The sequence below is a fragment of the Bubalus bubalis genome, chromosome 19 (assembly GCF_019923935.1).
Source record: "Bubalus bubalis isolate 160015118507 breed Murrah chromosome 19, NDDB_SH_1, whole genome shotgun sequence".
NCBI classification, from domain to species: Eukaryota; Metazoa; Chordata; class Mammalia; order Artiodactyla; family Bovidae; genus Bubalus; species Bubalus bubalis.
The window spans coordinates 9689844-9715178 of record NC_059175.1 but is presented as its reverse complement, the minus strand read 5'-3'; the positions used below and the strand labels follow the sequence as shown (position 1 = coordinate 9715178).

Sequence of the window (25335 nt, the reverse complement as noted above, 5' to 3'; positions counted from 1 at the left end):
AGATGCTTAGTAGGTTGGCAAGAGTGTATGAGGGACCAGTTGGATGGTTCTATCAATAGCATAGGTGCTGCTGGCTTAGGTTATGGTGGTGGTGAAGGTAGGAAGGGAGTAATCACATTTGTGCTCTATTTTAGAGGTAGAATTGAGGGATTTGTTGATGGATTTCATATATGGGGCACAGGAAAGTGAGGTAATGAAGATAATGACATGAAATGGTTTTATTCCCTGAGTCTGGGAGGACTGGAGGAGGGGCAGAGTTTGGGATGCAACAGAGGGGTCAAGTGTTGCTAAGTTAGAGATGCTCCAGGCATCCAAGTAGAGATGCTGAATAGGCAGTTAACTATAAGTGTCTGGAGCCCAGATCAGTGCTCGAGAACCATCAGCACAGAGGTGGAATTTAAACCATGGGAATAGATAAGTCCACCTTGAGCTGAGTGTAGATAAGGAACAGGGCCTAGGACTAGACTTTAAAGAACCCAGACATAAATGGCAGGTAGATTTAATCATTGAGCTCAGTGGCCTGGGAGGTGCAGTAAACCTTTCTTGCTCTGCCATACCACAAACCAGCAGGTGGCTGTAGGAACAGTCTAGTGAGTGGGAGAAGGAAAATATGTACAACATTTCCACTCTCCTATCAAAGAACACTTGCCATGCCTTTTGAAGAGCTGGCTAAGGGACCTACCTCTGCCTCAGTTTTCCATTCACTCCTTTCTCACTGAGCACCTACTGTGGATAGATGGATTATACCAAGTGTTATGAGTAACGCAGAAGAATTTCAGGCCTAGTCCTTGCCCTCAAGGATTTATAATTTAATTAGGCGGGTAAATGAATGAACTAAAAAACAATTACAGAGCGAATATGCTAGCTTGCGTCCAGTTAGGGAGTTTGGGATTGATGTGCACGCACTACTCTATTTAAAATGGATAACCAGTAAGGACCTACTATGTAGCACAGGGAACTCAGCTCAATGTTATATAACAACCTAAATGGGAAAAGAATTTGAAAAAGAATTGATACATACATGTGTATAACTGAGTCACTTTGTTGTATACCTGAAACTAACACAGCCTGTTGATCAGCTACTCTAATATAAAGTCAAAAGGTGAAAAAGTTAGGGGTGTAGATTCTAGGATGCATCTTCCATTTGCCTCACTTGTTACCCTTGTGACTAGACAAACTACTAAACTTCCCGGAGCCTCATTTCCTCATGAGTGAAATGGAGATGTGAATTGCTTCTGCCTCACAGCACACTGTCTGTGGCATCCTAAGCGCTCTATTACTGCCAGCTATTATCATTAATAATAGCTTGTTTAAAGTCATGTGGATTAGGTGGTGATGGCTTTTTTCAGGAACAGTGTCATAAAATTTACTAGTCACAAGTTGCTTTGGTTCTCTCTGTTACTATAAATAAATACATACTTGTACATCTCTGATTTGTCATCCTTAGTAGGTAATTTGACACAAAGCTTTACATAATACAGTGTCTCATCAAAACTTTCCCTTTCCTACTATTTTGGTACATACTAGGCAATTTTTAAAAGAAGACATTTTATTTTAAATATTTACCAATTGGGAAGCAATCTCTCCTATTTCTCTTTGTTTACTGAGTTGCTATAGTGTAGATAGAAGTCAGCAAATGCAGCTGGTATTATGTGTGAAATGTTTGAAAGATACGGTCAGTTGTAAAATGCCTTATTAAGTTGATGAAACTGAAGGATCTACCATTTGCAAAGGTATTGGAGGATACATGGTCCCTGCTCTTACTGAGGAACACCCAAGCCCAAAGTGGACGGGACATGAGACCACCGTGAGAGCCCTAGTCTGGACATAGCTCCTGAGGATTTGGTGTTTTCCTTAGACAAGACATCAAAATTTAGACTATGGCAGCTTAGTCTCTGCTTATTTGTTGCTGTTTAATCACTTAGTCGTGTCTGACTCTTCGCTACCCCATGGAGTAGCCCACCAGTCTCCTCGGTCCATGGAATTCTCCAGGCAAGAATACTGGAGTGGGTTGCCGTTTCCTTCTCCAAATCTTTGCTTATAAAATAAAGTAAAATTCTATTCTTTTCAGGTATATATTTTTGCCTGACTCTATAGTTCTTCTTAAAATATTGCATTAGAAAGTCATAGCCATACATCTACAAGTGAAATAACAAGCCATCTAAGAACCAGAGTATGCCCAGGCTTCATTCACATTGAACCTGAAATGAGAAGGACTTCCATGGCCCTTACACAGCGCCACGCTATCAGCTGTTTTCAGCACTGATCTGAGGGACAGTGTCTTCAAGCCTTTGTGCGCTGCCTGCGAGAGCTGACTCTGGGGCTGTAACGTGATAAGGGAGGCCTCGGCAGTCTCTCAGAGATGAGAAGCCACAGTTGCGTCGTCACAGTTGATGAAGATAGTGAGGTTGTGATCATCTTTACAGTTGATGAAGGTACACAGTTGTACCTCAGTGAGTCTTGTCGTTGTTACCAACTACATCACGAAAGTGGGCCAGCTGAGGTTGAAATGCATCATATGCAGTTTTATCTGTGGTGTATGGGATGAGCATCAAATAGAAGTTCTTGCCAGTAAGGCCCTGTGGTCTACTAAAAGAAAGTCAGGATTGAGAAATACAAGGTGAGGGTTCTTACGCAGCTACTGGCGGTCCTACGGCAAGGTATATAACTTCTGTGTACCTCAGTTTTCCCTGTTCATAAATCAAGATTAATAATACTGTTTTGCCATGGACGTTATGAAGATCAAATTAGATGACAGTTATTAAAGTGTTTTAGAAGCAAAAAGATGTCATCCTTAGATGAGAGAAGGTTCTTGAGGTTTAAGATATTTAATTATTTTCCTTTCCCCTGTTCTGATTATTTTAGTGTGCTTTACTCTGTAGAAAGTCTGGAGTAAGTGACTACTACGCTTTGGATGATAATCATGCCCTTCACTTAGCTAGGAAGATTGTGAGGAGTCTAAATTATCAGAAGAAAATGGATGTGAGTTGAATTTGTTCTTATATTTTTTTATTTTTCCAATGCATTTTGGCTTATGTCACCTTGAAATAATATCTTTAAACAGGCTAATGTTGTTATTCTGTATTTCTGCAGGTTACCATTGAGCCTTCTGAAGATCCTTTATTTCCTGCTGATGAATTGTATGGAATAGTTGGTGCCAACCTTAAGAGGAACTTTGATGTCCGAGAGGTGTGTAAAGTGGAGCTGTGAGCTCTAAGCTGTGCTGTCATAGTTTAAGGCATGTGTTTAAACTTCGTGTGAACTAGGAAGCTGTATGTATCCATTTTCAAAGCTGAAGTCTGTTTTATATATGGGACATAAAAGGGAAAGATATCTTACTAAAAGAAAAAAGGGGGAACACCTCTTAATTATCAGCAAGTTTTCCTGCACGATGCCTAAGCTTGCTTTGTTCATATTTAGTGCTCTGTATTCCTGTGGACACGAGGAAAGATGTAGGGCAGTGCTATAATTTCCAGCTGTTTCTTTTTTGGGTTCTTATTTCGGGAAATGGATGGAATGTCAGTAAGTTGTTGAAAAAAAAAACATACCCTTTTAGATCAATAGGACATGAACAAAGGATTAGACTTCTGATTACAGGTGAAGATGTTGCTATGGTTACAGATTGTCTTCCATGGTCTAGGTTGACAGTTTTTAGTGCTTGTATACAGCATGTAATCTTTTCTGGCAGAATAGTTTTTAAATTAGGAAATTGTCCTAATATCAGATTCTGTGCCTATAATATTTTGTTATGTTTTCCCTTGACTATAAAACTATTATGAAAAAAAAAAAACTATTATGTACTAATTGTGAAAAATATAGAAAATACAGAAAAACAAAAATTGCTTGTAATTCCACCATCTAGAGAAAGCAGCCAATATTTTGGTATTTTGGCTTAATGTGCGTGTATACATTTTTATGTAGTTCAGATAGTATATACATATATTCTAGGAGTGGAAATCAATGCTTAAATTATAAACATTTCCCCATTATTGAAAAGTTCTTCATGAAACATTTTTTTGTAGCTAGGTCCTCATTCTTATACTAGTACTTGGTGACATGGCAGGCACTCAGTAAATATATTTTTGGAAGAATAGATGAATATAATATCAAACTTATGGATGTGAGCAATTATTTATTTAGGAAATACCCTATTATTGTTAGAGAGTCTTAAATCTTGGATTTTAATGAAGCATCAACTGGTACTTCACTTTGGCAAGGTAACTTAGTTAACTATACATTTTAAAATTAGGTTTTTGATTTGACTTCTCAGTTAATTACAGACATAGAGAAAAAAATGGTACTTACAAGGATGCTGTCCCTGAAAAATGAGTTGTTTTAATAGTCAAGTTTTCTAGATGGTGAAGGATTCATTCTTTCAAGCATAATCACTTTTTTCATATATTTGACAGTATTTGTTGCATGCTTTTTCTGTGAAGATACTATTTCAGGAACCAAGGGTAGAGAAATAAACAAAACAGATGCAAATCCATGCCTTCGTGGTAGTTCATCCTTTTTTTTTTTTTAAACAGTATTTCAATTTCATCCTCAGTTCAGTTCAGTTCAGTCGCTCAGTCGTGTCTGACTCTTTGCGACCCCATGAATCACAGCACGCCAGGCCTCCCTGTCCATCACCAACTCCCGGAGTTCACTCAGACTCATGTCCATCGAGTTAGTGATGCCATCTTAATTGGTATCTTTTTATAAAGATAGACCACTGCCTTCTTAAATTGTATCCTAGCTTCTTCATGTTCATCACTGTGATGATAATTTATTATATTTTTCTGTAATAGCAAATAAGCCTTGTTTGGAGATATTAGTATATGGAGCTGTGGGACTGCATTGGGATATTAACTGAAAAACCCAGTTCTGGTCCTTGTTTCCCTAGTCAGTGGTACTGAGATTGAACCTCTGAACATTGATTTCCACTCCTACAAATAGGGATAATATCATGTGATATGTCTGCTTCCTAAAGTTTACTTCTTTGGGAAGATGAGTTAGTATATTTTATGTGGTTAAATGAGCTTCATCATAAAGCAGATAGAAGGGAGTTTCACATTAAGTGGCCCCAGGTTTCTCTGACCTTGAGTGATTTTATTTTTTGTATGGAAGAATGGTCATTGTTATATGTTTGTTTTTCAAAAGGTGTAATTTTAGAACTCCATAGCACTTAGACAACTGTTATATCCCCATTATATTATTGGACCTTTTAAGGAAAATAACTAAAACATAATTCAAAGTAAGTTATTCACTCATTTTTCAGCCTTTGCATCTTGTAAAATACATCTTTGATTGACATGGTAAGGAGGGAAAAGGAAGTTTGAACTGGACTGAAAAAATGATGCATAGCATCTAAAATAGTTTCTGAAAAAATTTGGAATATACTTCATGTTTAGAACACTTTGAAATAGTCCTGATGTTTAATGCTGAGCACTGAGGATTATCTGGTAACTTTGATCTCTTATAAATTAATGACATGTATATATACATGTGTGTATGTAAAAACATCAGTCAGATTCAGAATCAAAGAACCTTTATTGAAGACTTAATGACAGCTGCCTTTCAGTGAGTGCCAGGCACTGTGCTTTGTTATTAGCACTTAAGTATTATTATCATTAAACAGATGAGGAAACCGAGGTTTTGAGGATTTTAGGTAACCAGCCTATGCCTCCAGTGTCTCAGTGGTGGAGCTGGGAGACGTTGGGAGTCAGAGCTGGTTCTTCATCTCAGCATTATTTTCTTAGGTTCCTTTGTTACTAGTTCATCACATCTTCACAACTTTATTCTGTTTCTGCAGAAGTGAGAACTGAGACTCAGAGGGGCTAATTGACTTACTCCAGGACACACAAATGGCCCACAAATTATATGTGATACCTTAGGTTGGAGCCTAAGTCTTCTGACTCTAAGGCTGGACCTTTCTTTCTTCTTTTTCTTGTTTTAATGTATTCTCTTAATTGAAGTATAGTTGATTTACAATGTTGTGTTAGTTTCAGGTGTACAGTCCAGTGATTCAGTTTTACATATATGTAAAATATACATATATGTGTGTGTATGTATATATATATACACACACATATATTCTTTTTCAGATTCTTTGCCCTTTAGGTTATTATAAAATATTGAGTATGCTTCTCTGTTCTATACAGAGGGTCCTTGCTTTCTGATTGAATCCCTGACCCTCAGCTAATACATTTGACAGCCCCTGAAGCTCTGAATCTGGTAGCCAGCCCTTGTAGTCTCTGCTTCTCTGCTTCTCAGCCCTTGTAGGGTGCCATGTGGTTCAGTTCAGTTCAGTCGCTCATTCGTGTCTGACTCGTTGTGACCCCATGGACTGCAGCACGCCAGGCTTCCCTGTCCATCACCAGCTCCTGGAGCTTCCTCAAGCTCATGTCCATGAGCTCAGGTCCAGTGATGCCATCCAACCATCTCATCCTCTGTCGTCCCCTTCTCCTGCCTTCAATCTTTCCCAGCATCAGGGTCTTTTCCAGTGAGTCAGTTCTTCCCATCAGGTGGCCAAAGTATTGTAGTTTCAGCTTCAGCATCAGTCCTTCCAGTGAATATTGAGGACTGACTTCCTTTAGGATGGACTGGTTGGATCTCCTTGCAGTCCAAGGGACTCTCAAGAGGCTTCTCCAACACCATAGTTCAAAAGCATCAGTTCTTTAGCCCTTAGCTTTCCTTATAGTCCAACTCTCACATCCATACGTGACTACTGGAAAAACCATAACTTTGACTAGATGGACCTTTATCAGCTAAGTAATGTCTCTACTTTTTAATGTGCTGTCTAGGTTGGTCTAGTTTGGCCATGTGGTACTGTTGCTTTTATAGTGAAGTGTAATATCAGGACTCAGAATGACTTCAGGGCATTAACCATACAAGTCGAGTGAAATTCTACTGAGATTTTCTGAACAGGGTGAAATTTTGCGAAAGTGACAACTTCATTAAGAATTTGTTTTCCTTATGAATAACTTGAATGCACAAAGCCTTTTGTAATATAATTCCTCAGGGACATTGTTATTTTTTCCTCTTAGGTCATTGCTAGAATCGTGGATGGAAGCAGATTCAATGAGTTCAAAGCCTTATATGGAGACACATTAGTTACAGGTATAAAGATGAAGAATTGAAAATGTGAACATTTTATGATGCTTTGAAAACAGATGATCTCTTGTCTCACGCCTCTGATGCACTTGGCATGAACTTTGTTATTTAGAGCAGTACAAATGTGAGTCAGTATTCAAGAGGAAGTGTTTTGTAAGGATCATTTGTAGCCGAATGGCTTTATGGATCCAGAGTTTAAAATCATGAGGGCAAAATGCTATGGTCCAGGCCCTTTTTCTGTGACTTTGTGGCTTTAGCTGTATAAAAAGATTCTTAGGATCGTAAAATTAACAGAAATATTTGTAGTTCTTTTTATTTCTCTGGATAGCTATAATTGTTTTGAAAATTTCAGCACGGTCTTCTTCATTCTTTAGTCTTCAATTCAACTGTGAAGTTTCATGTGATGTTTTCATTTCCCAGAAAACTGTAGACTCAGTTAAACCTTCTCACTGTCTCTGTGTAGATCTTATGTTGACCCACACAAATACAGGACAGAATACAGGACAGAATGTCAAGTCTGAAAAAGCAAAATAAGAATATTTATAAAAGTTAATTCATTTACCTAAAGTGTTGTTTGTAGGCCTTTGAAAAAAAAATATTTGAAACATAGATACCAGATGCATAATAATCTGTCTTGGACAAACAGCAAAACAAATTTGGGCATTTTATTTGGTCTTGTAGAAGCTCCAAAATGTAGTAGTTAATCTGAAGGTAACATATCAGAGTAGAGAAAACAACTATCTGCAAAAATCCAAATTGCAAATCTACATTGAAGTTTAAGGATAAGTCACAGCACTTTCTTCTGGTCTGATTTATGAGCAAGAGAAGGGTTCATACTGGGAGTGGAATTTATGTGTTTGTATGTAGGTATTTAAGTGATTAAGAGCCTTTTGTTTGATATATAGACAGGATTTGTCACCAAATAGTTCTGCATGTAACCCGCATTGTGCAGCAATTTAAAACAAGTCAGAACTGTTTTAGCTTCTTTGTTGAAGATGGATGGGCTGTCTTTGTCATCTCTTTTTATGTATTTGCCCTGGACTTGCTAAAAGACTTATGGTACCTTTGCCTCCTAAAATACCAGGGTTGTGTCCACTTTCCTCCATTTCTTTTAGTCTGTATTGGAATTCAAATAAGGTTGAGGGGAGGGGTGGGGAGTGAGAGGAAGAAGAGAGGACTGAGAGGTGGGGGGAGGAGGGAGTGAGTGGGTGAGGGAGGAGGGAGAGAAGAGGAGTGGGGAATGAAGGGGGGCTGGAGGGGAGGGTGGTTTGAGAGGAAGTGGGGCAGTAAGAGATGGGGAGGGGAAATGAGAGGGGCAGGAGGAGGGGGTGATGATCAGGGGGCCCTGAGAGGGTTGGGGCCCTGAGTGGGAGCAAGGAGGGACAAGGACAGATTTCTCCAAGGATCTGGTGCTGTTGGCGGTTCTTACAGCTTTCCTCCTGCCCCTGCACTTAACCATAGGGGTTTCATAGACATTTCACTGTTTTGTTTGACCCATAGGAAGTTGGTGAAGATGTTCCCTTCATGGGTGGGTGACCCCAGTGTAGCGAGAGATGCACCCTACTCGATAGATGGAAAGTCTAAATAGTTAACAGGGCAGAACACCTTCAGGGTTAGCACCTTACTGCTGCGACAGGGGCCAAATTCCGAGCTCTTTTTGTGGGACAGGCAAGGACTCAGAGTGAATTGCTAGAGCCCTGGGCAAGTTTGCCCCTCCCTGAACTGCCTCTGTAAGAAAGAGGTAGTGGCTTTTAGGGTGTGCAGCATAGGGTTTTGGCTGAGATTTTAGGTCTGAAAGACTAGAAGAAATATAGGTGACCATTAAATCAGTGTTTCATTTTATCACATCAAATAACCATCAGTTCACTTCAGTCACTCAGTTGTGTCCGGCTCTTTGCAGCCCCATGGACTGCAGCATGCCAGGCCTCCCTGTCCATCACCAACTCCTGGAGCTTGCTCAAACTCATGTCCATTGAGCAGGTGATGCCATCCAACCATCTTATTCTCTGTTGGTTATTGTTAAATAACCATAAGAATTTTTAAAAATAAATCAAGACAAAGCCAGAGAAAAGAACAAAAATAAGTCTTACGGTTGACATTCTTTCTTATCCATTCACTTTTTGAGCACCTGCTTTTTGTTGGCCCCCCCTGCACTGGGGGTCTTAGCTGCAGCCTGTCCAGCTTGAGCTTGGAGATGGAGCCTGGTCCAGAAACTGGTAGCATACTTCCTGTGACTCGCTCTAACAAGCACAGTTTGTTGATACTTGGCTTCCAACTACTTGACACCTGTTTATAATCCAGTAGGTTTGGAAATGTCTCTAGTCACATCCTTCATATTTACAAAATAGCATCCTAGAATCACCCAAAGTATCTATTTCATAAAATTACAGAGTTTTCTTCACCATTTTTCTTCTGTCTTACTTCTGGGGGGGTGCGGGGTGTGTGTGTGCCTGTGTGTGTAGTGGGTATTCGGAGTGGTAGTGGAAATCATGGTGAGACAAAAACAAAACTTGTGAAAGGGAGGAAAAAAAGATGCAAGCACAGAGGAAAGGAAAGTGGAGTGATACACTCTTCTAAGTTTAACTGTATTTCTTACCTTCAGCTCGGTTACCACCGGGCTTGATTGTTCCTGCTTTTTAAAAAGATTTGTCTTTGCTGAGTTTATCCCCTTTATTTCAAAGGGGTATCATTAACACAGGCATTTTAAGGCAAGCTGATGACTCTGGACACTGACCTTTTAAGGGATCCATGTCTCTGACTTGTTCTAGTTCAGAATACTCTCTGTGTGAGGTACATAGTGGATGCTCTTACATACATGTTATGTGAATGGATGGCCGATCCATTCACACTGACCCGATCGTCTAACCAAAGCAGTTGATCAGGCAAGTGGATAATGTACTTTACATGTGACACAACCCTTTCAAGAAAGCATAAATCCCAGACTTTAGTGCTTTAGAAATAAATTGTGCCCTGAGCTGTTTTGTACCATAGATGAAATCTGTACATTTTAAACATTGATTTGAAATTAAACAATGTATAAATATGTCTGCTTGTGATGAAGTAAAAGCTCTCTGAAATACATACATCTTTTTCTCTTTTTTCAATTTTCTTTTGAGGATTTGCTAGAATATTTGGATACCCAATAGGTATCGTTGGAAACAATGGAGTTCTCTTTTCTGAATCGGCCAAAAAGGCAAGTACTGTTAAAAATGTTCCAAGGTTTTCCTGTTTTAATTTAAACATTTCAAATAATGAGTGAAAATGTATCGCATGAAAGCTTTTAAATATTTAAGCAGATGCCTTAGCAAACAAAACAGTGTGTGTGTGTGTGAGCGTGTGGCCATGTGTGTGCGTGCAGGTGTGATTGAAACAGCTTTATGGGGGTTTACATAAACATGATGAACGGTCTGGAGCACTATTAAGATACAAACGATTGTTAGGAAAGTTCTAATACTTGAATTATAACTGCTATGGATTGTGTGTATGTATTCTAAGAATATGGAAATACTTGCCTTGATAGTATTTCATGCACTTGAGGGATTCAAAGATATTAATACTATTCTTATGTTCTGAGACATCATCTGCTCTATTCTATCCTGTCATTGTTTTAACCTGATTATATTTTCACTTTTTGGAACAGGAAGATAGTGAGAACTAAAGCTCTGGTTTTCAGAGAGGAAATTAATGATACCTTTTGGGTTCAGTATTCAGTTTCATACATCATTGTTCAGATTTACCTAAACTTGGATAAATGTAATTCATGTACTTATTTGATAAAATGTTTTCTTAAGAAAATTAAAATGCTTAGTGTTTTGTTTTTCCTCTTCATAAGGTAGGTAAATAATAAGGTGAAGCATCTCTTACTGAGGCAGGTAGCAGGCAGCTAAGCACTTTCATACCTCAATTAGGAAGAGCTTGTCTTTGGTGGAATGTTTTACCTGTAAAGTTGGTTTCTGGATTCTGTATTCCTTGTCATTTCCCCACTGTGATTATAAGATGAAAGTAAAGTAAAAATAAAGAACAGAAAAGTCAGCTACACTCTTACCAGAAACAACCTTGGGTAGCATTTTATTATATTCCTTAGTTGTTTTTTTTTTTTAATTCCCTCTCTTTAAAACACAAAAGACAAAACCCAGAATGGGTTCTGCCATATATAGAGAGATTTTGCTTGCTTTCATTTAATAATATGTATAGTGAGTGTTTCCTAAAATACTAAATATTCCTAATACACTGACTTTTAATGACTGTATAATATGCATATTTCAATAGAGGATATGTCAGACGGGGGTCAGTAAACTCCACCTCATTTTATTTGCTGGCTTGTCATAGATAAGCCCAGGAGAAGAGCTGTGTTTGGCCCCAGTCTGACATTTCATTTGTTGAAATTAAGCCACACAAGTCTGTGTGATTTCTTCATCCTCGTATTTGAGGTTGAGCAATTGCTCTGCCATCTTGTACTTGCCACGGCATTTTCAGCTAAGTTAAGGGCATCTGTGAATAGAGTAAAATATGAAACAAATGGTTTAATTGTTCTTTTACTCATATAATCTTTAGAAAAATAGGGAAAGGAATATTTTTGTGTCATTAACTAATTTCCTTAGCTTAAGGTTAAAGGGTCTCTAGCACTTATCTAAAATCCCATTTATTTGAAACACGTTGGTAGGGAAAGATATATTTTACTATAATCTTGGTGCATGAAAGAATTTCAGATGATCATCAAAACATAGATATCCCAGAAGGATTTATATTCTATCCTTTTAAAAGTGGAGAACCAGAGAATGCCTTATGGTGAGATTCAGAAATTCTCATTGACGAGCAATTCTTCCTTCCCTGGTCCTTAAATTTTCCTTGTTGTTTGGCATGTTAGTGATTGGTGTCATCTCGGACACAGGAGTTGTGCTGTGGCCGTAGGCCAGTGATCAGACAGGTGCCGGGGCAGCACAGGTTCAGTGCAGACCAGTCAAGTGCCCACTGACAGCAGATCTGCACTGTGGTATCACCGTTACTGTTACCACAAGGTCAGACTCGCCAAGCAGAGGGGACTCTTGCTTTGACCCCCGTGTGGTGTTTGCAGGATGCATGGTGATTACAGATTTGTTAACCTCCTCTGAAAAGATTTGTTTCTTATTTGGTTATAGGGGGCTCATTTTATCCAGTTATGCTGCCAAAGGAATATTCCTCTGCTCTTCCTTCAAAATATTACTGGTAAGAAAATAGTTCCACCAGTTTGCTTTCATTTATTTCAGAGCTGCACTGTCCAATATGTCCATGTATTGGGCAGTGCCAACATAGAACGCTTCCATCAGAACAGAAAACTTGATTGGACTTGCTCTCTCTAGATTGTCTTCAAAGGTTACTGCCTCATGAATCTTAAAGGTTTGGAGGAGTTTATGCATATTTTTAGCCAAGCAGTTTTTGAGTTTCATGCACTGCATTCAAGTGACCTCATTTTACACTTGCGTATCCGCACCCACCCACCCAGAAAGCAGCAGTATCCTGAGCTAGTTCCACCGTCATCAGTGGCAGAGGATGCTGTCTGACCCCTGGTGTCTTTCCCGTACTTTGTTGCCCTTAAAAGATTTCAAGCACATGCTCTGGTCTTCCCTTTTCCTCATCTTTCATTGTGTAATTCTCCCTGAAGCAACATCTTTTTTAAATGGACACGTACATCCTGAACCAAAGTCTGGAATTGGAGTTTTGACTCCAGAGAACAATATGACTGATGTCACCTGTCCAATTTCATGATTCATGGACCATCCTAATGTGGTGGATAAAATGACTCTTTAAGGGCTCTTATGATTCTAGAGTTCTTTTTCCTGGAATTCTCTGACTTTCCTATTTATACTTTTTGTGTGTTGCCTGGTGTTTGACATATAGGAAGCACTCTAATATGTCGCTGAGCTGAAAACTTTTTCTACCTCTAAGTCATGCATGGTTATCTCAGGTTCAAAGGAAGGAGAGGCCCCTTAACTAGTTGCTGGGATCAGGCATGCCTTTATGAGAAGGAGTTTGGCCTTTGACAGATAGCAGGGCTTTACTCAGTACTGGTACTAAAACATCTTCATCTGGTGCTGTTCTTGAGCCAAAGATCCTTGGTTAGATGACTCTTGAGAGAAGTTGTATCCAGCTGCGGCCGGAGAGGACCCTGTGTGGCAGACCTTCTAAGAGGTCATGTAAAAGTCTTCTGAAGATTTGGTAGTCCAGAGACCTTGTTTCTAATAATGATTCATGGTTTATTAACCACCAGTAAGTTAAACTGTGTGCTTGGAAGATTCCTACATTTTTGTCGTATTTTATTTTTAGGTGTGTTGGGGACAGAGAGTGGAGTTTGGTTTACAACACTGTATTTGAGGGGCCTGTGGGACAACCATCTGGAGATGCATGGTGGGCAGTTGAACCGTCTTGAGCACAGAAGCTGTGTTAGCTGGAGGGGAACATGGAGATGGGACTTCAAGCTGTGGGAATAGAAAAGACCCAGGGAGAAGAGAAAGGGACCATCTTTGAGTAATTTCTTCCAGGAGATGAGAGTAAAGGAAGAAAGGCAGCATGATTATGTTGTTCTTTATGCTGAAAGACAGTAGGGTCAGAGAAAGCCAGGTGAAATGGCTTGTCTTCTTTTTCAAGGTAAAATCATTCACAGGGACTAGAGGGGCAGTGGAGTGGTGGGTAGGGGGTGAGAACTTTTAAAGAGTCAATATTTGAGATAGCTATTATGGAAATGTTACAGGGAGTCAAGATAAAATGGATAAAGGAGTTTCTGAGCTGTTCTGAGGGCCCAATTCAGAGGGTTGGGGTGGGTAACCAGAGGAGGCAGATGGTGCCTGGTGAGGGCAAGGGGTATTGTATCAGTATTGTTGTAGCCACAGCAAGTACAGATGATCCGGAAAAAGTGGTTGAATTGAATTACCCAATGCAGGAGATGTGCAAAGCAAGAAGAGCAACTATCAAGTAGGCGTGTGAATCTGCGTATGGGGAGGGAGACAGATGAAGCCTGACTTGGTGTCTGTAAGGTGAAGAGGAAAAGGACCCCAAGGCCTGGAAGCCCCAGTGAGGCTGCAGATCAGTTTCAACAGAGCTGGGAGCTTGGAGAAGTAGAAGGATCCTGTAATGATAATGAGAATTCTTTTATCTTGCTATTGAGTCACTGACAAGGACTCTGAGCATCTCTCTGAAACATTAATTTTATTTTCTCAAAGTTTTAAAGCAGCGCTTCAGAAGGAATAATCTATATTGTGAACCAGGTCAGTGAGCCCAGAAACCCACAGTTTCACAGTTGGACTTGCCCCAGTACTTTTTCCTTAACTTGCCTCATCCTGTTCTTTCCTCACCAAGCTGTAGTTTTGAGATTAATTTCTTGAAGGTATGTGGCATTGTTATCTTGTCTAAAGATCTCTGTGTGTATCCAGATGAAACATTTAAGCAGTTTTTTAAATGATTAGAGAAAATTTTATTTTACCCTTAAAAGTAGATTTGGGGGGGGTGTGTATTTCACATATAAATATTTTATTAGGGTGAAAGACCTCTGGTAAAATATATATAGTTTGACAAGATGTCCTTCCAGTACCTTGGTGAAAATGACTGCACATTAATCTCATCACCCTGAGGCTCTCTTTCTGTTCTTTCCTCGTAGGATTTATGGTTGGTCGAGAGTATGAAGCTGAAGGAATTGCCAAGGATGGTGCCAAGATGGTGACTGCCGTAGCCTGTGCCAATGTGCCGAAGATAACTGTCATCATCGGGGGATCTTACGGGGCTGGAAACTACGGGATGTGTGGCAGAGCCTATAGGTAGGTGGTTGTCATGACTTTCTCTGAAGGAATGAATCATACTTCAGGTATAATTATGAATGGTTAGTTTATTTCAAGTTTATTTGAAACACAGAATGACATTCACAAATCCTATTCAATTAGGCCGTAATTTGCATCCTCTGGAGGGGTGAAATGAAATTTAATGCTAAAGGTACCACTTGGAAGAAAGCCAAAGTGGTAATTAGGAAATATTTTGAGATGGCTGATAATGAAAACACTATATATCGTATCATAACTTGTGTGATGCAGCTAAAGTCTTGTTTTGAAGGTGTGTAGACTTTATATATATATATATATATATATATATATATATACATACATACTGGAAAAGATGTAAGGCTGAAAATCACTGAGCCAAGCAGCTAGCCCAAGAAGTTCAAAGAAGAGCAGGATATTAAAACAAGAAAAATAGAGACAGGACGTAATAAAGCACAAACATTATAAAGATAGAATAATCAGGAAAGCCCAAAGTTGGTATGTTTAAAAGGGTTACAAACTTTAGAGTCCCCTGTTAAAACTAAAAAATAAAGGGAGAAGGTGATGTATCATCAATTTTAGGAATGGAAAATAGCATATAACCATACATAAGCAGAAGATCTTTTGAATACATTTTTGCCCTGTAAATTTGGATAAAATGGAAAAATATAATTCATCAAAACAGACATTAGAATCACCTGGAGAACTTAGAAATTCTACCATGCTGAAGCCCCACTGCTGGAGATTAGTCTATGGTAGGTTGTGGGCATTGTTTTTGTTTTTCTTAATCTTCAGATAATTATAGCATGAGACCAGAATGAAGAACCACTAATTTAAAAGGTAAACATGAGCCTCTGAAAATCTCTGTGTTGTACAGTGAATTCATTTGATCATTCTTTCATTTCTCCCTGCATAGCCCAAGATTTCTCTACTTGTGGCCAAATGCTCGCATCTCAGTGATGGGCGGAGAGCAGGCAGCTCACGTGTTGGCGACAGTAGCAAAGGACCAACGAGCGCGGGAAGGGAAGCAGGTAAAGTGCTGTTTGAGGTTCGCCAGGCGCTGGAGCCGGGGAGCAGCCCACCCGGAACCCCGCCAAGTTCACGGGCACGGTTCCAACACGCAGGGCCTGACTTTATCTAGAAGATGCTGGCCTGGAAGTTGCTTTAGCAACTTAGACCTCCACATTCTCCATCTCTCTTTTTAAAGCCATTTCATTTGAAGTAACTTCTTGTAGTAATTTATACATTTTTAAGAATCTCTAAGAAAACACTTCAGAAACTCTTGTCTGTGAGTGCCTGAGGCATAAAGATGTTTGATTCTTAGTTATTTGCAGTGGAAGAGATTTAAATAAACCTGACTTACGTCTTTGGTTTTATGATCTAAAGCCGCAGAATTTTGTTTCCTGTTTTACTTGTAGATTGTTGTTAAGGATACCTTGAGTGGAGGCCCTGTCATATAATGAGAATTGAATACCATTATTACACTGTGAAAGTATCAATGAAGAAGGCTGGAAAGGGTCCCGGAAGCTTAATGAAAGGCAGATCAGCAAATGACTGCTTTTAGATGGAGTCTTTTGTTTGTGTCTGTTAGAGATTCATCTGAAATTTTACATTGTAACTTATTATAACTTACAACTATTTCATGATTGGTGAATGTTCCTGAAGTTGCTTGGATGCACTGTTTCATCATAGTAAGGCATAGCATAGAGGAGGCGCTGCCTTTTCAGGCTCTCAGTTCTGTCATTTAGACATTGATCATCTGGTCAACTGCCCAGTGTGTAGCGTGAGGATAGTATAAAGCCAGAGGTGGTTCCTGCCTCCCTGAATGCATCTCATCCATGCCTCTCATCCCAAGTGATAGGAATTCTGCGGAATTGAGGTTTCAGATTCACTTTAGTGCTGACTAGTATCCAAGCAAAAGGAAAGCCTCACTTTTGTGTGTGCAGAGGGGCACGTGTGTGCAGTGCGGTCTATGAAATTCTACCTAATGTTTTGAAGACGTGTCTTAAATGCTAGCCCAGCACAGTGATACCTTATTAAATAGTTATTTGATTAATTTGGTATACAGATATATGAATTCATCTATTTTTATGTCTTAAAGGAAAGTGTAGGATTTTAGTGGTTTTTCCCTTTAAATTCTTGAGTTATAAATGACATTAGTCAATGAAAGTACATTAAAAAATCTTGGATTTATTTGAAAAAATAATCTTTAAGTTGAAAATACTTTTCAGGATTTCAAAATTAATTTGCATAGAGAGTTTGCAGTCTGAATTAATTATCACTTGTTTCTGGCAATATGGATGGGCCAGTCCTTAAGTGTTAATTAGAGAAAAATCTCAGCTATCTGGGAAGTTGCAGAGGTTATTTAAAATATGGTTTATTGTCTTATCCCTTTAAACTTTAAAATCTTTAAAATTTTGGCTATTTTGAATGAAAATCCCCAACTTCTCCACCTCCTTAAACAGAAGCTGTTAAATGTAATATAATATAGCCCTTTTGTTATGTTGTATAATTGACATCCAGTTGCTCTACCCTGCTGAAGTATGTGATAACCTTGGTGTTGACCTTGTGTTAAGCAACTTCAGGATGTTGGCTCTGATGAAGGAGATGTAACAGTGCACTAATTTATTAGATACTCACGTCTCAGGTGCGATCATATATGTTAAAGCACCACATGTAATCTACACCTCACTGTTCAGATGTTGGTAGTAACATTGTCATTCATGAAATCTGTTGCCCCCTTTTCCCTTGAGATTCTCTTGAGTGGATCCGTGTTCCCCTGCAGCAGGACTTAGTCATGGTCCCTTTTCTTTCAGTTCTCCAGTGCTGATGAAGCAGCTTTAAAAGAGCCCATCATTAAGCGGTTTGAAGAGGAAGGAAACCCTTACTATTCCAGCGCAAGGTGGGAGCCAGAGAATAACTAACTCTTTGATGGGAACATTTTGACAGTCAGAACAATAGCTTTATGAGATCTGAGGAGTTGGCATCATCCAGCCCTCGTGGGAAGCAAAAAATAATTTTTGGACACAATTTTGTACTGTTGTTTCTCGAATGGGAATGCCTGCTGCTGAAATGCTGGCTCTTCTTCCAGGCTGGACTTTGGATCCATCCCTATTGGTCTGACCCTACCACTCTCCCCGCCTCTTCCCTTAGCCCACTCCTAGTTGAGTGGTTCACGGCCTGGACCACACTGGGGCCAGAGGTGGACCACACTGGGGCTGGGAAGTTGAGTTATAATCCTGGCTGTGTCACTTTCAGGAATTAGTTCTGCAATAATTTTTGCTTGGACACATGAATCCCAGTCATCCCCCTTTCTGATTATTTTGCTTTTACCCCATTTAAACATGAAAATGGTCACTTAGTGACACTTCTTAACAAGTGAGCCTGGTGCATTCAGAAGGTGATTGATTATTCACAGCCAGGGTCCACGTGTTGACATTAAGCAATTACCTCACATACCACTGTGGTTCTTATTCTGTTTGTTTCTTACACCACTTAAATGAGGTAATAAATTATCCCAGCTGTCCCCATTGGAGATATATGTGTGCTTTCAGACCTCTTTTTCAACAACTTTAATGTTTTGCATTCTGAAGAATAATTTAAGCTTTATGTCTTCCTTTTATCCTTTGGGCAGATGGAAAAAAGAAAATAACTATTTGTGTCTTTTAAAATTAGATTATGCTGTGATTTGTGTCATTTACTGGAGAAACCAGAGAGAAGGGAGAAAGAAAAATCAAAAAGTAGAATCCATGTCAGTCACTGAATGCATCCTTTGTGGCAGACTCTGCTCCTGATGTTGGGGGGCTGCAAAGGCTGAACATACTTATCTCCCAGAGCATCATTAGTTTCAAATTTTAAATTAATACCATTTGGGATTTTTGAAGAACCTGTTTCTCTTCTTGTTAGTATGTATTTCTGAAAGCAAATGTCCAAGTGTATTTTGTCATGGCAGGTCATTGATTCACTTAATTAAGAACAGAATATTTTATATAGTCTTTGGTTTGAGAAATTGTATGTTCTTTTTTACCCTCACTGAAACAGGCTTACATAGTAGCCAGTAGAAACAAAGAAGGAATAGAAAATCATATAAAAATTTAAGAGAAATATGCATTATAAGCTCACCTATAATTTGTTTTTACATAAGACTTTGAAATTTAAAAGGACAGTGGAATATTAAACTTTGAAAAATAGCATATTTTGTGTGAGCCATTAATTTGTTTTTCAGTCCTAGCTAGACTGAATCCCTTATTATTTTCATACTTGACATTATTATTATTTTTAGTGGATTATATTCAAGACAGGAGAGCATATGGCCCAGCTAGACTTATCTCTGGGATTTAATATTGAAAGACTAAGGTTTTTCTGTTAATTTGTAGGTGTTTGATCTGTTAAAACAATTGGTGGCATGGATATACCAACTTTGTTTCAATGATTAAAGGATTGTCAAGCCAGTTTGTGGCACCTTCCTTCAGTTGGATAAATCTCAGTTTAATAATAAATTTCCTCGTCTGTTTAGGCTTTAATGTGCTAGGTGTGTCTTTTCAGAGAGCTTTGTCATCATCTGCAATGTAACCTCCTGGGTTTTTCTTATTCTTTACGGGTTACATGTACAGCATGCCAATTTTCTTCTTCTCAATTGTTTTTATATCCAAACTTATCCAGACATTTGATTAAGGACCTCCTACCTGGAGCAACCTTGATATCATTGTGTTTGCTATATTACTCAGCTGTAGGTTCCAAAAGGGGCTTCCCAGGTGGTGTAGTGGTAAAGAATCCGCCTGCTGATGCAGGAGATGCAGGTTCAATCCCTGGCTTGGGAAGATCCCCTGGAGAAGGAAATGGCAACCCACTCCAGTACTGTTGCCTGGAGAATTCCATGGACAGAGGAGCCCGGTATGGGGCTACAGTCCATGTTGTTGCTAAGAGCTGGACATGACTGAGCACACAGGCATGCAGGCTTCAGAGGGAGTGTATAGTCAATTGAACAGGTTACAAAAATAATTTTTTTATTGCCTGTTGATGCTTTAAGGGTACTTATTATGAATGTTTTATGAGTAAAGATTTGATTCATGGTCTGTCAATGTAAGTATGGTTTAATAATTGATGCTATGTCTAGATGCTGAAGGCAGTTTGTTTACAAAAAGCAAAACTGACACCCACTAATGACCTTTAAAAATATTATTTCTTACTCATTTTTCTGTATAAATATGAGGTTGTCCATGAATAGCAAACTAGGATATCTACTTGTAAATTTTTTCTGAAATCAGTTTTTAAAATCAGTTTACTTGCTTTTCCTATTGTAGCAAAAAATAACTACATGTGAAGATATTTATTTTATTAATAAAATGGACTGAAGTCTATTTAATAATTTTCATAGTTTCTTAGGAGTTTGGGGGACTATACCTTTTTCAGTGGGGACTTTGGTTGGAGACTCTTACCTTGGTTTATATGGATCTCCATAATAATAGCAGTAATATAACATTTTGGTTGGTATGTTTGTGTGGGCAGAGGAGGGATGGGAAAGCTTTTCATGAAATAAAGTATTTTAAAACCAGGGTTTATTTTGAGGTTCCTTGTAGTAAGCTGCTCCTAAAGCCTCAAGTTCAGCTTGACATTCTGTGGGTTCTGAGACAAGTCACTTTTCTTTCCTTCCTCCCTCCTGTTCCTGATCATGGTCTCTATTGTGAGATTATAATACACAGAAGCTCATCAGGGGATCCATATATTACCTGCAGAAAGACCTCCTTGGCACTTTTAGGCACTGTGAGTATAACTGGGTGTTTGGTGCAGGATTCATAATCACTCGTTTTTTGGTCTTTTTTCAGGCTGTGGGACGATGGGATTATCGATCCAGTGGACACCAGGCTGGTCCTGGGTCTCAGTCTTAGTGCCGCCCTCAACGCGCCCATCCAGAAAACTAACTTCGGCATCTTGAGGATGTGATTGGAATATAAAGCATCTTCTATTGGACGTGTACTGAAATTTAAGATATTTGTAGCCTTAAAATTTTAGACTTTTTCAACATGTCGCTATTAATAGTAAAAGTGTTTTCTTAACACAGTGCATTGTACTTTTCTACCTTTAAAAAAAATCAGTGAAGATATTTATCTGATGAAGTGTCATTCCTTGTAAATTCTCTTAGAAAAAGCTTTCTATGGCTCAACTCTGCCATGCTTAGAAGGAAGGAAATAATTTAGAGTTATCCTTTCTAAGCCCTAAGAAGTATGAGAAGTTCTGTTATCTGTAAATTCCAGGTATTATTGAGATATTTTAAACAGAAAATTGTATTTCCCCTGAAGTGGTTGCTTTGCCAATTATGCATGGTGATATGTTAATGTACTTTTTTAAAAACAGCATCTATTACTTTCCCCTGCAGCCACCGTCCTCCTCCTCTCCACGGCATCGGCCTTCTGGCTGTCTGCACCCTGGCTTCTGTTTCCTACCCATTCTCGCCTCTCTGGTTTCTACTGTCAGCAGCCCTCCTCTCCAAGGTCACCACTGACCTCCATGTTCCCGAAACCAGTGGGTCTTTTCCCAGCTTTACCTGATTCAGTTCCCTGGAGCATTCACATCGGTCAGACACTTCCTTCCAGCAGCGCTGTTCTGAGCTTCCACGCTGTAACCTCCCAGCCTCCTTGCCGGTCCTCGTTCTGTTTCCTTTGCAGGCCCGGCTTCCTCTGCTCCTTCCTCCTTCCCTTCACCATTTGTCCTGATTTTTCATTAGCAATATGTGAATACATTCTTACTCTAAAAGATACAAATAGCACAAAAGTGTCTCTTTTTTTCTTTTAATTGTGGCAAAATACACCTAACATAAAGTTTACCATTTTAACCATTTTCAAGTGTGCGCTTCTGTGATGTTAAGCACGTCACGTTGTTGGTAATCACCACCATCCATCTCCAGCACTTTTCATCATCCCAAATTGAAGCTCTGTTATTAAATAATAACTCCCCATTCCCTCTTCTCCCTGCTCCTGGCACATTTCCTTTTTCTTTTTTTAAACTGACATATAATTGAATGTAAAATTATATTAATTTCAGGTGTACAACATAATGATGGGATATTTCTGTACACTACAAAAATGATCACCAAAATAAGTCTAATCATCATCCATCATCATGAACAGTTACGAAATTTTTTCTTTCTTTTTTTCCTTGTGATGAGGACTTTTAAGATTTACTTGTTTAGCAAATTTCAAATATGCAATACAGCATTATTAACTGTAGTCCCCATGCTGTACATTACATCCCCAGGACTTACGTATTTTATAGCTGGACCTATGCTGCCTTTTGACCCTCTTCAGTCATTTTGTCCACCCTCACCCCTCTCCTTCTCACAAATACTAATCAGTTATGTATAAGCTTGTTTTGTTGTTTAGATTCCACATATCAGTTAGATATGGTGTTCCTCTTTCTCTGACTTATTTCACTTAGCATAGTGGACCTCAGGGTCCACTCATGTTGTTGCAAATGGCAAGATTTTATTCTTTTTATGGCTGAATATTATTCCTCCTCATTCTTAAATGTATGTGTTTTTCATGGCTTCATTTATGCTGTCTGGCCATTCCAGCCCTTCTTATGGCTTTAGTTACCATCTAAATGGGGATGATTCCTGTGTCAACAATTCTTAACACAGCTCTCCCCTGAGCTCCAGACCTCTGTGTCAAACAGGTTCAGGGACCCTCAGAATTCGATCCTCATGTTCAATTGGTTTTGCCTCCTGACCATCTCTTGAATTCCTCCACTACTTTTGTCGTTCACTGCAGAGCTTAGAAGGAGTCTGCCTGCATCCAGTCTTACCTAGTCCAGTCTCTGCCTCACTCTGGAATTAGAATGGCCATTCTAAGGCGCACTTCTGGCATGTTGCTTCCTTACTCACATCTTTCACTGGTTCCCCTTAGAAGTGCCAAACCCCTAATGCCCTCCATGGGTCTTAATCATCACTTCTTAAGTCTCATCTCCTTGACTCCTCTTTTCACATTGGGTATTCCTCCCATTCTAGACTTCTTCCAATTCCTTGAACCTAAAAAGTCCTTCCACTCTTAGAGTCTATGAGGTTCTCTCTACCTGAACTTTTCTCCCTTCTACTTAAACACTTATCTTTTTATCTCTGTGGTTTCCCTGGGCTGGGTTAGACACCTGTTATGTGCTCTTGTAGAACACCATTTTCTTCCTCTGACTTACATGTTTATAAGAAATATAAGCATTAAAAAAAAATATTGCCCTCCTGTTAGAATGTAAGCTCCGTGAGAGCAGGGATCGTCCTGCTTGACCTGGGTCCCCAATGCCTGGCACTGGTAGGTGCCCAGATATGTGTCAAATGAATGAAAAGTTCGTATTTTAATTGTATTTAAAATGAAGTGACTGATTATATGATCTGATACTACTATGAAATCTTTCCTAATAAAATTAATATTTCAAACATTTGTGCGTGATGTTCAGTTTAAGCTGCATTGTGTATCTGAAGTCAGTTTAGTTCTTTGAGATGTGTACAGATAGAAGATCACAATTCAGAGGTAAGTTGCATTTTCAGATGAATGTTTTGAGGAGGTCCTGTGGAGGAGGAGACCGCCAGGTGACCCCTGACCTCGAACGGGGCAATCATTGGCTCCTCCCCACTCTCCTGACTGCCCACCAGTCCCATAGTTTGCCGAAAGCAGCGTGGAGAAAGTAAGGTGTTGCCAAGGCCCTCTGGCCTAAATACATAAACTGAACTCAGATAAGGACTCTATAATAACTTCTAAGATTCTGGTGAGCAGGTGGGAGACTCTCTCCTGGTACGGCCCAGCCACCACGCTGGTCTTTGAGTTCCCTGCCTTAATAAACCTGCCTCTTCCCAGTCTGGAGTGGCTGTGTCTCCTCCTCTCTCCTTGTCCTCTGTGTGTGGCAGCGAGGAAAAGAAAGGAAACCAAACCAGCAAAGGAACACAGTGAGTGTTTTTAAATAGTAAATTATATTAAATTTTTGGTTGAAATTTACATCCTTATCAGAAAACAGTGATTTTTTTTTTTTTTAATCAAGACTAGTTGGTATTTCATTGTAGGAACCATCAACAAGGCAAAGAAAGATTCATGCTATTTTAGAAGTGTTTTTACCTTTCTTTAGGAGGATCATGGTCACCACTAACACCACACTTAAAATAATTATTTTGTTCATTTTATCAGATAAAAAGCATTTATAATGCTTTGCCAAAATAGGCAGCAGTTTTTGCCTGCCCTTTGGGCTTTATTTAGGTATAATTGACATACATTCTGTAAGTGTAAGGTATACAATGTGATGATTTGATGCTCTTGCATATTGTGAAATGATTACCACAATGTGGTTACTTGGCACATCCATCAACATACATAAAGACTACTTTTTTGTAATGAGAATTTAAACATTTTGGTAATTAAAATATGAATTTCAGCTAGGGTATGAGTATCTTAGAATTTTGAGTATTTCTTAGAATTTTAAGAAACACAGTTCTCAAGTAGGCTTTCTGGGCACTTACAGAATGAAAAAGAGACAAAATTACTTCTCTTTTTCAGTTTTCAAGGGAAATGTTTTCAAGTGAGGATTTGTCATGCTAGCAGAAGGCACTGGTGAATGTACAAGTGAAAAATTGATCATTTACCAAACGTGCATGTCTGCATGCAAGGCATGACTAGAGAGAGGGTGTATATTACCTTTACAGGGGCAAGAACAGGTTTTGAATGATATCATTAATAAGACTTCCAGGATGGTGGGGGAGGATCACACAGTTCTGGTTAGTTGTAAAGTGTATTGATGATGGTGTTCTGGAAGGATGATTGTTGTTGAGTGCTCTGGCCAAAGCTGCATCTTTTAATGATTGGCTCTGAAATTCAATATTTAGAAATGAAAGAAATGAACTAGATACTAATGATCTCCTGTCATTTATAACATTTGTCTGTAAATGGTACAATTAAATACAACTAATATTTAATGATGACGGTTTTCATCATTTTCACAAAATACTAAAATAACTTTTTATTTAATGTGCCTTGAATTTTCTTGTGTCTGGAGTCAAGATGCTAAGGATTAAGTTATTCTTGGAGCTAAATGAAATTTCTGTCTGCCTTTGACCTTTGTAGGCAAGGGTGCGTTCCAGGTGAGGAGGCTTATAATCAAGGTGACTGTATAATTGGCCAGCCACTCTGAGCCCTACTGCTAATAATTCCATGAGAAACAGATGTGAGCCAGGACCAAGCAGGCAGACTTCAGCATGTGGTTGCTGTCTCTCTAACTCACTGTCGTGGACTGAGTGCTGATGTTACACGTCAGGTGTTGATAATTCTTGCAAACCAGTATTCCAGATAGCTGCTTTGTAGCTTTGTAGTGGCTTGAAAAACACAGAATTATTCTCTTAACAGTTCTAGAGGTCAGAAGTCTAATCAAAATGGCAGGGCTGTATTCCTTCTGAGGCTTTGAGGGGAAATCCAATTCCTTGCTGATT

The 25335-nt window shown here is 39.1% G+C and overlaps 1 protein-coding gene across 1 annotated transcript in view; it reads left to right on the top strand.

The window, feature by feature from the left end:
- The window catches only part of MCCC2 (methylcrotonyl-CoA carboxylase subunit 2), a 78073-nt gene extending 54770 nt beyond the window's left edge, over positions 1–23303 (top strand). Inside the window, exons 9-17 of the mRNA XM_006078192.4 lie at positions 2883–2982; positions 3094–3189; positions 7029–7101; positions 10212–10288; positions 12234–12300; positions 14726–14882; positions 15796–15910; positions 17696–17781; positions 20705–23303. Coding sequence (XP_006078254.1) covers positions 2883–2982; positions 3094–3189; positions 7029–7101; positions 10212–10288; positions 12234–12300; positions 14726–14882; positions 15796–15910; positions 17696–17781; positions 20705–20822 — 889 coding nt within the window. The 3' untranslated portion in view covers positions 20823–23303. The remainder of the gene's footprint in view (positions 1–2882; positions 2983–3093; positions 3190–7028; positions 7102–10211; positions 10289–12233; positions 12301–14725; positions 14883–15795; positions 15911–17695; positions 17782–20704) is intronic.
- Positions 23304–25335: the final 2032 nt, after the last annotated feature.